This window comes from Bison bison, unplaced genomic scaffold (genome assembly GCF_000754665.1).
Source record: "Bison bison bison isolate TAMUID 2011002044 unplaced genomic scaffold, Bison_UMD1.0 scf7180017864491, whole genome shotgun sequence".
NCBI classification, from domain to species: Eukaryota; Metazoa; Chordata; class Mammalia; order Artiodactyla; family Bovidae; genus Bison; species Bison bison.
This window is the reverse complement of record NW_011495050.1, coordinates 12,575,962-12,589,892: the sequence shown is the minus strand read 5'-3', so window position 1 is coordinate 12,589,892 and position 13,931 is coordinate 12,575,962. Positions and strand designations below refer to the sequence as shown.

Sequence of the window (13,931 nt, the reverse complement as noted above, 5' to 3'; positions counted from 1 at the left end):
CATGACAGAGCGACTTCCTTTTCACTTTTCACTTTCATGCATTGGAGAAGGAAATGGCAACCCACTCCGGTGTTCTTGCCTGGAGAATCCCAGGGACGGAGGAGCCTGGTGGGCTGCCGTCTATGGGGTCACACAGAGTCGGACACGACTGAAGCGACTTAGCAGCAGCAGTACATATATGTATGTACATATAAACGTATACATATATATACGTATATATACATATAAAAGAAGGAAAAAAAACTTTCATTGCCTTGGTGATAAACTTAGCATTATTGCCATACACAGATAAAATGTTAAACAAAATATAAATGCAAAATGAAAAACAAACTAAACCAAAACTTAACTTTTAATATGGGGGTTAAGTGATTCATGTCATCAAAATGAGTGTATATTATCCAGTATATTAACATCTAAAATAAACTTTAATAGGAAGAAGACTATGTAATCATATCTCATAACTTCACTCAAAATCCTGATATGTTTAATATCATTGATATGAGGAATGGCTCTTCAAATCCGCTGAATTGGAATACTAACAAGAATGGAGACTGGCACCTTGAAGCAAACACTAGTACTCTGTACTACCTGGGTATGTATTCAGTAGGCAAAAGTGATTTATTTATTGCTTCATCTAAAGGAGGAGAATAGTGGCTCAATGGGCAAATGCATTATATATATATTATATGTTATATATATATTATATATGCCTTGTATACAGCAGGATTTAATGAGTGTTTGTTGAATTAAAGAATGAGACTAAATTTATGCTGGAAAAGGCCTTGAATTGAATTAAGAACTTAACGTTTTATGCTTGGAGGTAGCACCATCATTCATAATTGACTCCAACATTTATTTTACAAAATTAGAGGAAATGAGTACAATGAACTGTCATATATTTTGTTTCCATTTTTATTGTTTAACTAGTTTTAGAAAATAAAAATATTTAAGAATTCTCTTATTGAGTTAAGAGTTAAGAACTCTTAAGAGTTCTCAAATATTTGGTTTTGTCAAGATACTTTGACTCTACTTCTCAGATGTGCATTTTGTCGGAATTTCTTCATACCTATTCCAGACATTTGAATTATACTCAGTTACTGTCTAAAGAGTATTTTCAAATTGCCATGATTTTGTTTACATTCAGATGCTTTGATCATCATGTTAGTTTAAACTGTTTTTATTTTCGCTTCCAGTGTCAGGAAAAAATGACCACCATCAGAGCCAGTCAATTTCTGGGACCCTGGATCCTGATGTGAAGGACATTATTATTAATTTCCAAGCTTACTGCTGTGTTCTCCAGGATTGCTTTCCTGTACATCCTCCATCAAGAAAACCAATTCCTAGGAAGCGACCAGCCGCATATAAGTATACAGGCCTTCTTTCTATTCATTAATACGCTTCAGCAGTTCCTGACAGCATCCTTTTCCTGTGTCATTCTGGCTGAGATACTGTGCCCTCCTCCTGCACAGAGGGTCCCAAAACACTTCCACACTCATTGCCTCACTTGAGCATTATAGCTACCTGATGACAAGATGGAAAAATCTCACAAAAATTATGTGTGAAAGTTACTGGGAATCTCATACTTGCAGAATGTTAGATCAGAATTATTAGACCAACTCCCTTATTATTTGATGAGAGAGCTGAAGCCCAAAGACCTTAAATGAATTACCTGAGATCACAAAACTTCTCGATGGCACACTCAGAACAGCACCAGAAACTGTCTCCTCATTGATCCAGTGCTTTCTGGTGCTGTGCTGTGCTTAGCTGCTCAGTCGTGTCTGACTCTTTTCAACCCTATGGACTGTAGCCCGCCAGGCTACAGCTTCTCTGTTCTTGGGGATTCTCCAGGCAAGAATACTGGAGTGGGTTGCCATGCCCTCATCCAGGGAATCATCCCAACCTAGGGATTGAACCCAGATCTCCCACATTGCAGGTGATGTCTTTACTGTCCGAGCCACCAAGGAAGCACGGGAATACTGGAGGGGGTAGCCTATCCCTTCTCCAGGTGATCTTCCTGACCCAGGAATCAAACCAGGCTCTCCTGCATTGCAGGCAGATTCTTTACCAGCTGAGCTACCAGGGAAGCAATGCTTTCTTAGCAGGCGGCACTTCTTTCTCTAGAATAACAGTCTTTTTGTGTCTGTGTGTGTGTGTGTGTTTATTTTTTATTGAAGTATAGGTGATTTACAATGTTGTGCTAGTTTCTGATGTACAGCAAAGTGATTCAGTTATACATATAGATTTTTCATATTCTTTTCCATTATAGTTTATTACAAGATATTGTGTGTAATTCCCTTGCTATACAGGAGGACTTTATTGTTTATTGTATACATAGTAGTGTATATCTGCTAACCCCAAACTCCTAATTTATCCCTCTTACCCCTTTTTCCCTTTGGTAACCATAAGTTTGTTTTCTGTGTCTGTTTCCATTTTGTAAATAAAATTCATTTGTATCATTTTTTAGATAGACTGTCTTGGTCACATCTCATAATACAGCTTGTTTAATTTTATTTCAGATATTTGATTTCCTAAATATATGTTAACTCTCCTAGTTAAAAATAATTTTTCTATCTTTGAAACTTGTAAAGCCCTTTACCTATATTTCTCATATGAAACATCACTTTCTACCTCATATTATAGTAATTACCATATATGGTGGGAAAATCCCATGGACGGAGGAGCCTGGTGGGCTGTAGTCCATGGGGTCGCTAAGAGTCGGACACGACTGAGCGACTTCCCTTTCACTTTTCACCTTCCTGCATTGGAGAAGGAAATGGCAACCCACTCCAGTGTTCTTGCCTGGAGAATTCCAGGGACGGGGGAGCCTGGTGGGCTGCCGTCTATGGGGTCACACAGAGTCGGACATGACTGAAGTGACTTAGCAGCAGCAGTACGTGACAGTACTAGTCTTTAAGACCTTTAAAGGCGTGATCCTGATTTGATGTATATTGCGTCACCTACAGGCAAATAATAACCATAAAAATAATGTTGGTAATGATAAAAATTAACAATCAGTAGGCATGTAAGAGCCCAGTACTGCACATCAAGTACAAATCAATATTTATTAAGTGAATTATAATTTCAAAATATACAGATACTGTGATAACTGTTGCACAAAAGAATAATAATTGAATTTGTTTATACATTCAACCATAAAAAAAAAGTTTACTGAGTACCTGCCATGTTCCAGGCACTGTGCTGAGCACTGAGATTAGGTTGAGAGATGTGGCCTCTGCCCCCCTAACATATACTTCACATATATACCATAGGAAGAGTTTTTTCCTCCCACAGTATGAGTTCTGCTCACTAGAAATAGTTGCAATTGGACTTGTTAGTTTGTATTTTGCAAATAGCTATCAGTGAGAGTGGGCTTCCCTGGTGGCTCAGCAGTAAAGAACCTTCCTGCAATGCAGGAGACCCAGGTTCGATCCCTGGGTCGGGAAGATTCCCTGGAGAAGGGCAAGGCAACCCCCTCCAGTATTCTTGCCTGGAGAAACCCATGGACAGAGGAGCCTGGTGGGCTGCATTCCATAGAGTCACAAAGAGTTGGACACGACTGAAGCAGCTAACCAGCAGCAGCAGCAGTGAGAACAAATAGACTCTTGATCCAAAATTGTACCTCAGGAATAGAATATGCAGTTCTACCTACACAACACACAAGTGCTTAGTCCAAGAGGTATTAGGCTTTATTGATCATAACAGTGGGCAATTAGAAGAATATATAGCATCTAGTATAGTGCTGCTGGGCATAAGACTGAAAGGCTTGAGAAAAGCTTGAGAACTCAACTATTGAATCTGTACAATGCTGATCAAGTTGTTCAATTAGATAGATATAACCTTTAAACAACCTTCATTGAGATCGCTTCATTAAAAAATGTATTATTGTGAGTATAAATAATCCTAAATGACCCGCTAGCTTCTGTTTTAAACCCATGAAGACAAAATTTTTATAACAGGATTTCTGAGCAACAGATTTTTTTAGTAATACACCTGAGTAATTAAAATGTGTCATAAAAATAACACTTTTAACCAAACAAACTATATTGGTATTCTTTAGACTTCCTGCATTAGTATCAGAAAAATTTTTAAATTTCTTACTCAGGCAGCATAGCAACCTCTGTGATCATTCTTAAACAGGAAAATACCCTCAACTGGGTAATAATATTGTTTGTAACAGTTTGTACTGAGATGGTTTCTAGCAGGCATAGTGACGGTGAGTAGAGATGGTGTCTCCTCCAACACACTTTCCGTATGCGGTGCTATGCATGCATGGTCAGTCGTGTCTGACTCTTTGCAACCCCATGGACTGTAGCCCACCAAATTCCTGTGTCCATGGAATTTTCCAGTCAAGAATAGTGAAGTGAGTTGCCATTTCCTTCTCCAGGGGATCTTCCCAATCCAGGGATTGAACCTGTATCTCTTGTATCTCCTGCACTGGCAGGAGGATTCTTTACCACTGGTGCCATCTGAAAAGCTGCACACTTTCCATATTTATTTCAATTTAACATAACACTTTTCACTCTGGTTATAGACTATTATCTGTGCACCCAGCCTAGGGCCTTACTTTCATTGACCCACCCTTTCCAATCCAGAGACCATTCTTCCAGGCCTCCTTCACAGAATCTAACCAACTATATGCCCTCTTGCCATTTTCCCCTTAAAATAGCACCATATCTAAGAATCTTTAAATGGACAAAGAATGCGTTTCTTTTCACTTTCCCACCTGCATACACACTGCTATATTTAAAGTAGGTAACTAGGGAGGAGGGTTCAGGATGGGGAACACATGTATACCTGTGGTGGATTCATTTCGATATTTGGCAAAACCAATACAATATTGTAAAGTTTAAAAATAAAATAAAATTTAAAAAAAAAAAGTAGGTAACTAACAAGGACGTACTGTACAGCACAGAGAACTCTGCTCCATATGACGTAACAAGCTAAATGGGTAAAGAATTTGAAAAAGAATAGGCACATGTTTATGTATAACTGAATCACTTTGCTGTACACCTGAAAGTATCACAACATTGCTAATCAACTATGCTTCAATATAAAATTAAAAAGGTTTAGAAAAGAAATCTTCTAAAGAAATCAAATTATTCATGTGATAGACAAAATTAGCGTATCACAATAAGGCTTTAGTAGGATGAAAAGTGATTCAGATAGTTTTCTTCAATGGAGAAAAATCTCTGTAGTTATGTGTGTTGAGTCTTTTACTAATTGCATACATTAGCTTTCAGTGAAATTACAAACTATCTAATTTGCATTCTGTTATCCCCAAAACATCTAGTATAGTGCTACACCCTAAGGAGATGCTTATTAAATAAACAGAGATAATACTAAATGGAAATATTTCTTTTCTCTTTTCAGCTTATGGTTGAATAATTCTTTCTGGCAATCATCTCAAGAAAATAATTATACCATACCTTACCCAGGGGCAAATGTTGTTATTCCTGAAGGTAAATGCATAAATGTAAATAAATAAAATGCTTGTGTTTATCACCTTTAGGATAGATGCCAAAATACTTAGCAGTTAGGGTAGATACTGTTATGCAGCACACCCTGGAGAAAGAAAATGTGAAGAGGTGGGTTCCATTCTGTATCCTGGATGTTATATTATATGGAAAAAAGACTCACTAACTTCAAAATTCGGACTCACTGATAAGGCTGTCAATGTTTTATCTATAGGCTATAGTCTATGGGTTACATTATATTCCTTACATGAAAGTCTTGTTTTATAGGAACATGGATTGTGGCAGACACAGATATTCCACCAATGGAAAGGCTTGTTATTTGGGGGGTTCTAGAATTGGAAGATAAACATAATGTAGGAGCTGCAGAGTCTTCTTACAGAAAAGTTGTTCTGAATGCTACCTACATATCACTGCAGGTAAGACTGAGGGTCTTGTTAACTTTCACCCTTACTAGCCAAGTGCTAAAATGTTGGAGATTTATTGAACAGCTTATAAGAAAGCATATTCAACTGATGTGAACTGAAACACAACTGGCTCTACCCCATGAAATGCAAGCCTAAGTTCAATACACTGAACTTATATTTCTGCTCTCCTTTACATTTTAACACATTCCTTATGTGGTAATTATCATGCTACTTTGTAGTATGAGGTCTCCTCATTTTCAGTCCTTTAAAATAATTTATATCATTGTTAGGTAAAACTAAACTCACAGCTTGCTGCAACTAAGAGAGAATTCCCTAGAGTTCTGGGGGAAAAAAAGATTTTAAGTCTTTTTTTAAAAAAAAGACAAGAAAAGAAAGTGAACAGTATTTCTTAAGATGAATGGATGTAGAAGGGATTATGAAAACCAGGAGCAGGCTAATAAAAATATTTCAGTTTGAAATAATCACCTCGTTCTCTCATAAACCTCAGATGGTCTTGAATATGTAGTAGTTTAATCAATTTAATTGTTCTGTCAGTGTTTTATTGGTGTTCATTTAAAAGAATAGCTTAACCAAAAGCTATTAAGCACCACTAAAAAATAAATGCGAGCCTTCTTTCATAAAACTAGGCCTTTAAAGCTTTAAAGATATGGGATATTTTGGTTAGATGCAGAGCTTAGAGGGAAGTTACCGCTACAATTGAATCCTTACCTCGTTGTTAAATTGTTGGGTAACAAGTTAGGTTATTTGACTTCTTTCCACATCAGTTTTATGATCTATGAAATGAGGATAATAATTCCAATTCATGGGTTTAGTGTAAAGATGAAATGATATAAAATATGTAAAGCCTTGCATGTTAAACCTGGCATAGAATCAGAAACCATTTAGTAATAGTAATTTTTATTAACAGTGATGGCTCATGAATAGCATAGCTTGGCTTCCCCAGTGACTCAGCAGTAAAGAATCCACCTGCAATGCAGGAGACAGGAGTTGGATCCCTGAGTTGGGAAAATCCCCTGGAGAAAGAACTGGCAACCCATTCCAGTCTTCCTGCCTGCAGAATTCCATGGACAGAGAAGCCTAGTGGGATACAGCCCATGGGGTCACAAAAGAGTCATAGCAACTGAACAAAAATGAAAAGAATATACTTTATATATGCTGTGTTATTTTAAGATACGGTGTGATCTGTTCAAACGGCATTAGTTTAGGTGTCAGGAGGTCTCAGTTTTAGGTCCAGTTCTGACCAGTAGAAGTTGAATTTGACCTTGGAAAAAATCATTTAAACTGCCTATCCCAAAGTGGAGGAGTTAAATTAAGATTACTTCTAGTTACAATACTGTTTTTCTGTAAAACAACAGTTCATATATTTTCATTAGGAGAGGCTGCAAGCCTTCCTAATTCCTTTTTTATGGGGAAGTTTGTCCTGCTCAGTTTCTAAGTATTAACAACTTTCTGCTTCGCTTCAGGGAGGTAGATTAATCGGTGGCTGGGAAGACAATCCTTTCAAAGGAGAATTACAGATTGTTCTGAGAGGGAATCATTCTACTCCAGAGTGGGCTCTTCCAGAAGGACCAAATCAAGGATCCAAGGTCTTAGGTATGTGCTCCCAGACACCGAAAGAATCGTGTTAGTTTTGAGAATCTGCTTTAAAACATGGAGCACTAATAGACTTGCCCTCAGTTCATAAATTTACAGTATTAGAAGTTTTTACAAACACTGATTTGTAGTAATGGGTTATAAAAGTTGCCAACATTTAAAAAAATTAAATCGTGCCACATTAAATTCTAAACCAAAATGTAATTTATTACAAAACTAACATTGGTCACTCCATATGTAGATTATTTCTCTAATCTGGTTTTCTTCATAATCTTTCTTTTGTAGAAACAATACTATTTTTCATACTTTAGGACTTTTCCCCTTTAAGGTAACTTTCCTGCACATTATTCCTACACAGTATTAGTAATCTGTGGATCAGTTGACTCTTGTGTCAGTTATCCAGTTGTAACTATTGTTGTGTTTTAATTTTCCAGTTGCATTTGTGTGGTTGTACAGATTCCCATTTGAGCCTAGAAAGCAATGGACCTGAGAGGGTTTAATTTGGTCCCAGTAAATAACCGCTTTTATTAATACCACTGCATCTTTTTTTTTAATTTATTTATTTTAATAGGAGGCTAATTACTTTAAAATATTGTAGCAGTTTTTGCCATACATTGACATGAATCAGCCATGGGTGTACATGTGTTCCCCATCCTGAACCCTCTCCCGCTTCCCTCCCCATCCCATCCCTCAGGGTCATCCCAGTGCACCAGCCCTGAGCACCCTGTCTCATGCATCGAACCTGAACTGACGATCTATTTCACATACGATAATATACATGGTTCAATGCTAGTCTCTCAAATCACCACTGCATCTTTACTTAAAAGATACATGCTGTGTTGGCCAAAAAGCTCGTTCATTCAGACTTTTCTTCCCCCATACTATCTTATGAAAAAACTGAAAACGAACTTTTTGGCCAACTCAATAAATGTGCTTCACTCGCTCTAATGTACAATTTCTAAAACAGTGATAGTAAGTAAGGGGATTTTTTAAATGGCTTAAAATTGAGTTAGCTCTTCCAAGACAGACAAATTCAAATCTTAAAAGTTTCCTGGGACTTCCTTGGGGGCTCATTTGGTTAAGACTTTACTTCTTGGGCAAGGAGTATAGGTTTGATCCCTAGTCGGGGAGCTAAAATCCCACACAGTGTGGGATAAAGAAAAGGAAAAAGAAAAAAAAAATTTCCTGAGGCAGACAAATGCAACCTTAAAAAAATTTTTTTTTGCTTTTATGTGTTTATTTTTTAATTTCAAAAATACCAGTTCTAACAACACAGAACAATATCAAGAAAAGACATACATCTTACCAGTTCTCCTCTCTGCATGAGGAAACTAACATTAGCAGTTTCTACATGTTCTTTTCATGCTTTTTATCTTTGTCTATATTCATATTACATAAAATGACTTGACCAAAAACATGGTCAAGCTAAATATATTACTGTGTGTTTTCTTGTTAACATATGAATATCTTTCCAGATCGATACTTACATATAAAGCTCTTTCTTTTTATGGCATATTACACTACAGTATTATAATATATTCTAATCTACTCCTTCATTCTGCTATCGATGTACATTTAGATTAATTCTAGTTTTTCTAGTATTTCCAAATATTGCTGTATTAAGCATCCTCATTCGTGTATCCTTGTGTACTGGATTTAATTTCTAGGGACCAGATTCCTAGCAATGGGTCAGACAGCCAAAGCCTTCTTCTATAGCCCTGAGCAGATAACCCTAATCCTTTGCATTAATTCTAAAATGTTCAATCACTTACTGAAATATATCTATTGTTTCATTTTATACTAGCACCTAACTCAGTTCTGTATGGTGAATAAATAAGTGGGTTTTTTTCCTTCAGGGGTGTTTGGTGAACTGGACCTTCATGGAATTCCACATTCGATATATAAAACTAAACTCTCAGAAACTGCAGCGGCAGGTTCCAGAGTCCTTTCTCTGATGGATGCTGTGGATTGGCAGGTAGAGGAATTACTCTGCAGGGGAAGTAAAAACACGCAGTGGGTCAACTTAAAAAGGTTTCTTCTTTATTTTCATGGACATTAATTTTCTCACATGATTACCCAGGCAAGAAATGTGTGTTTTACAATTAGCTTGCACTCAAAAATCTGACTTTGACAGCAGGCATTTAAAAATTGTGGTGTCAGAGGTTCTTCAGAATATATAAAGAACGTTATGTATAATTATAAAAGGGAAATATGAAGGTTTGAGGGTAAAAAAAAATTGTTTACAAATTCTTGGCAAACAGAAAAAGGAATTTTTTTAAATGCACTTTTGTGTTATCTCACTTGTCTGAGATTTGCTTCTAATTTGTGATTTTACACATTAAGTGTTTGGAAAGAAACCAGATCTTGATGCCTAGTGATATTCAAAAAAGGCCTATATTAAGTAAGAGATTTTGGTAGAATATGAACAGTGGCAATTCCAATCTCTACTACATTCATAGGTTTGCATGTGATAATTGTGATAGTTGAGGTGTGATTACTTTTTAAAGGTGATTAAATGATTTAAATATCCCCATTATCCAATTATCATTTATTATTACTTATCCAGTTAATGTTTTATGCATATTAATTATACAGTTGATATTTAGCTGAGTGTCAAACATTTTCTAGGCACAGAGGATTCATTTGTGAAGAAATTGGTCAAAATAGAGAGGAAATTGCATTGAGGTGGGAGAGGCAGACACTAAATGAATAAATAAATATACGTGTTAATTTTAGATCATAATCTTCGTAATGAAGGAAATAAATCAGGTGTGATAGAGACTGCCATGGTAGAGGGTGGCAGATGACATTAAATTGAGTTGCCAAAGAAGGCCTCTGTCAAAGGTGTGACAGTATTCAGGACATACTATCCAAAAATATTGACTATTTTAAGCCAAAAAATTTCTGCTTGTGCAGGCGGACTTTCCGACCTTCCCCTGAAGCAGGTCTTAAAACCTTCATGTGAAAGTTGCCTATACCCAGAAGAAAGGACCATCCTCAGTTTTAAAGACAAAGAGACATAGGAATCAGAATGGACAGGTGTTGCTGTTTATCCCAGTTTCCTACACTTACCTCATACCCTATCACATTTTCCCTATACTCCCCACTGTTCCATAAAAATGCTCAAGGTTGTGGCCCAGTAGTTAAGAATCTGCCTGCCAATACAGGGGACACGGGGCCAATACAGAGGACATGGGTTCAATCCCTGGTATGGGAAGATTCCACATGCTGTGGAGCAAGTAAGTCCCTGCGCCGTAGCTAATGAGCCCATGAGCCACAACTACTGAGCCCGCGTGCTATAACTCCTGAAGCCCACGTGCCCTAGAGCCTGGTCTCTGCAGCAAGAGAAGCCATGCATGGGAAGCCCATGCACTGCAGCTAGAGAGTAGCCTCGCTCGCCACAACTAGGAAAGGCCTGCGTGCAGCCGCAGAGAGTCAGCGCATCAGTAAATTTAACAAATGAATAATTTTTTAAGTGCTCAGGTTTAACAATTTCTTCAGGTTTTCTGTCATTTAAAACTTACACTGAATAAAACATACGTTTTTCTCATGTTATTCGGTCTTTTGTTACAGAGGTCCTAGCTAAGAACTTGGTAGGGTAGAAGCAAAACATCTTTTTCCTCCTCTGCAAGTATAGTTGAGCAGAGGCTTGGATGACAAAGAGGAGCTTGTCATATATGATAGAGATTCTAAGACTTGACCCTGTACTGTCACTTTTCTCTTCCTTTCTCACCTTTCAGGAATATCCAGTGATAGTTAATTGTGTAGAAAAATCTGGGGGGAGTTTTTTTAAGTCTTAAGAATATTATTCTGACCAATTTTTAATATATATACGAATATATTTGCTTTGATCTATCTAATTTTAAAAATGTATATTAAGTGACTGAATTCAACTTGAGGAAATATTGACATAATTCAGGATATAGAATTCTTGGTATCAAACTAAAGCATATTTATTTTAGAAACCTAAAGATATGGTTTGTTTTCTCTGATAATACTATGGTTGTAACCAATGTAAGTTAAATTAGAATTATTTAATAGTTATTAAGAGATATAAACCTATTTTTTAAAATTGTCTTGAATTTGGAATTTTTCTAAGGAGGGTGAAGAGATTGTGATAACAACCACAAGCTATGATTTCCACCAGACGGAAACTAGAAGCATCGTTAAAATCCTGCATGATCACAAAATTCTCATTCTCAATGATACCCTTTCCTACACCCACTTTGGTAAGTGGCTGTTCTTTAACCAAATAGCTATATCATTAAAATGTCTTGAAAGAGTCACATTTTAGTCCTCTCCTCTGTAATTGCAATTATTTGATGAAATATCTCACAGTTATTTTATAGGTGCATTTCAGTGAAATTGGCAGTGGTACTCAGCGGGTGCTACTCTTCATGCGTTGGCTGTCAAGAGTTCCTACTATATGTATTCGTTTATTCAGCAAATATTCGGCAGCGACCGTTATATTCCATGGGATAAGGCTGGCACTTCCTGTTTTAAGCAAGCTTCTAGACATACTTAGCAGCAGCAGTAGTGGTAGCAGCAGACATGTTTATGCACGCTGAAATTTGAGGAATCTTGATCCAAGAGCATCTTTGCCCTGATTGGTTTCACTGACACATTCCTCAGTGGTAACTGCATTTAGACAAGCTACTGCAAAATGGTAAACTCTCATTCTCAAGGAGACAAGGAATTAATCAGAATCAATTGAAGGTGATCTTTCAGCTTGTAGAATCAGGGCCTTCCCAACACCCCAGGCTTTTCCCATTTCACATGCTGTGCTGTGCTTAGTCACTCAATCATGTCCAACTCTGCAACCCCACGGACTGTAGCCTGTCAGGCTCCTCTGTCCATGGGAATTCTCCATGCAGGAATACTGGAGTGGGCTGCCATGCCCTCCTCCAGGGAATCTTCACAACCCAGGGATCAAACCCAGGTATCCTGCATAGTAGGCGGATTCTTTACCATCTTAGCCACCAGGGATGCCTCATTTCACATGCTCAGATCACATCAGATCAGATCAGTCGCTCAGTCATGTCTGACTCTTTGCGACCCCATGAATCACAGCACGCCAGGCCTCCCAGTCCATCACCAACTCCCGGAGTTCACTGAGACACGTCCATCGAGTCAGTGATGCCATCCAGCCATCTCATCCTCTGTTGTCCCCTTCTCCTCCTGCCCCCAATTCCTCCCAGCATCAGAGTCTTTTCCAATGAGTCAACTCTTCGCATGAGGTGGCCAAAGTACTGGAGTTTCAGCTTTAGCATCATTCCTTCCAAAGAAATCCCAGGGCTTATGTCCTTCAGAATGGACTGGTTGGATCTCCTTGCAGTCCAAGGGACTCTCAAGAGTCTTCTCCAACACCACAGTTCAGAAGCATCAATTCTTCGGCACTCAGCCTTCTTCACAGTCCAACTCTCACATCCATACATGACCACAGGAAAAACCATAGCCTTGACTAGATGAACCTTTGTTGGCAAAGTAACGTCTCTGCTTTTGAATATGCTATCTAGGTTGGTCATAACTTTCCTTCCAAGGAGCAAGCGTCTTTTAATTTCATGGCTGCAGTCACCATCTGTAGTGATTTTGGAGCCCAGAAAAATAAAGTCTGACACTGTTTCCACTGTTTCCCCATCTATTTCCCATGAAGTGGTGGGACCGCATGCCATGGTCTTCGTTTTCTGAGTGTTGAGCTTTAAGCCAACTTTTTCACTCTCCACTTTCATTTTCATCAAGAGGCTTTTTAGTTCCTCTTCACTTTCTGCCATAAGGGTGGTGTCATCTGCACATCTGAGGTTATTGATATTTCTCCAGGCAATCTTGATTCCAGCTTGTGCTTCTTCCAGCCAGCGTTTCTCATGATGTACTCTGCATAGAAGTTAAATAAGCAGGCTTACAATATACAGCCTTCATGTACTCCTTTTCCTATTTGGAACCAGTCTGTTGTTCCATGTCCAGTTCTAACTGTTGCTTCCTCACCTGCATACAGATTTCTCAAGAGGCAGGTCAGGTGGTCTTGTATTCCCATCTCTTTCAGAATTTTCCACAGTTTCTTGTGATCCACACAGTGAAAGGCTTTGGCATAGTCAGTAAAGCAGAAATAGATGTTTTTCTGAACTCTCTTGCTTTTTCCATGATCCAGTGGATGTTGGCAATTTGATCTCTGGTTCCTCTGCCTTTTCTAAAACCAGCTTGAACATCAGGAAGTTCATGGTTCACATATTGCTGAAGCCTGGCTTGGAGAATTTTGAGCATTACTTTACTAGTGTGTGAGATGAGTGCAATTGTGCGGTAGTTTGAGCATTCTTTGGCATTGCCTTTCTTTGGGATTGAAATGAAAACTGACCTTTTCCAGTCCTGTGGCCACTGCTGAGTTTTCCAAATTTGCTGGCATATTGAGTGCATCACTTTCACAGCATCATCTTTCAGGATTTGA

The 13,931-nt window shown here is 38.0% G+C and overlaps 1 protein-coding gene across 1 annotated transcript in view; it reads left to right on the top strand.

The window, feature by feature from the left end:
* Nucleotides 1-13,931, top strand: part of PKHD1L1 (polycystic kidney and hepatic disease 1 (autosomal recessive)-like 1) — a 180,730-nt gene that overhangs the window by 115,859 nt on the left and 50,940 nt on the right. Inside the window, exons 52-58 of the mRNA XM_010863452.1 lie at nt 433-592; nt 1,194-1,365; nt 5,371-5,459; nt 5,742-5,890; nt 7,363-7,492; nt 9,349-9,467; nt 11,592-11,721. Coding sequence (XP_010861754.1) covers nt 433-592; nt 1,194-1,365; nt 5,371-5,459; nt 5,742-5,890; nt 7,363-7,492; nt 9,349-9,467; nt 11,592-11,721 — 949 coding nt within the window. The remainder of the gene's footprint in view (nt 1-432; nt 593-1,193; nt 1,366-5,370; nt 5,460-5,741; nt 5,891-7,362; nt 7,493-9,348; nt 9,468-11,591; nt 11,722-13,931) is intronic.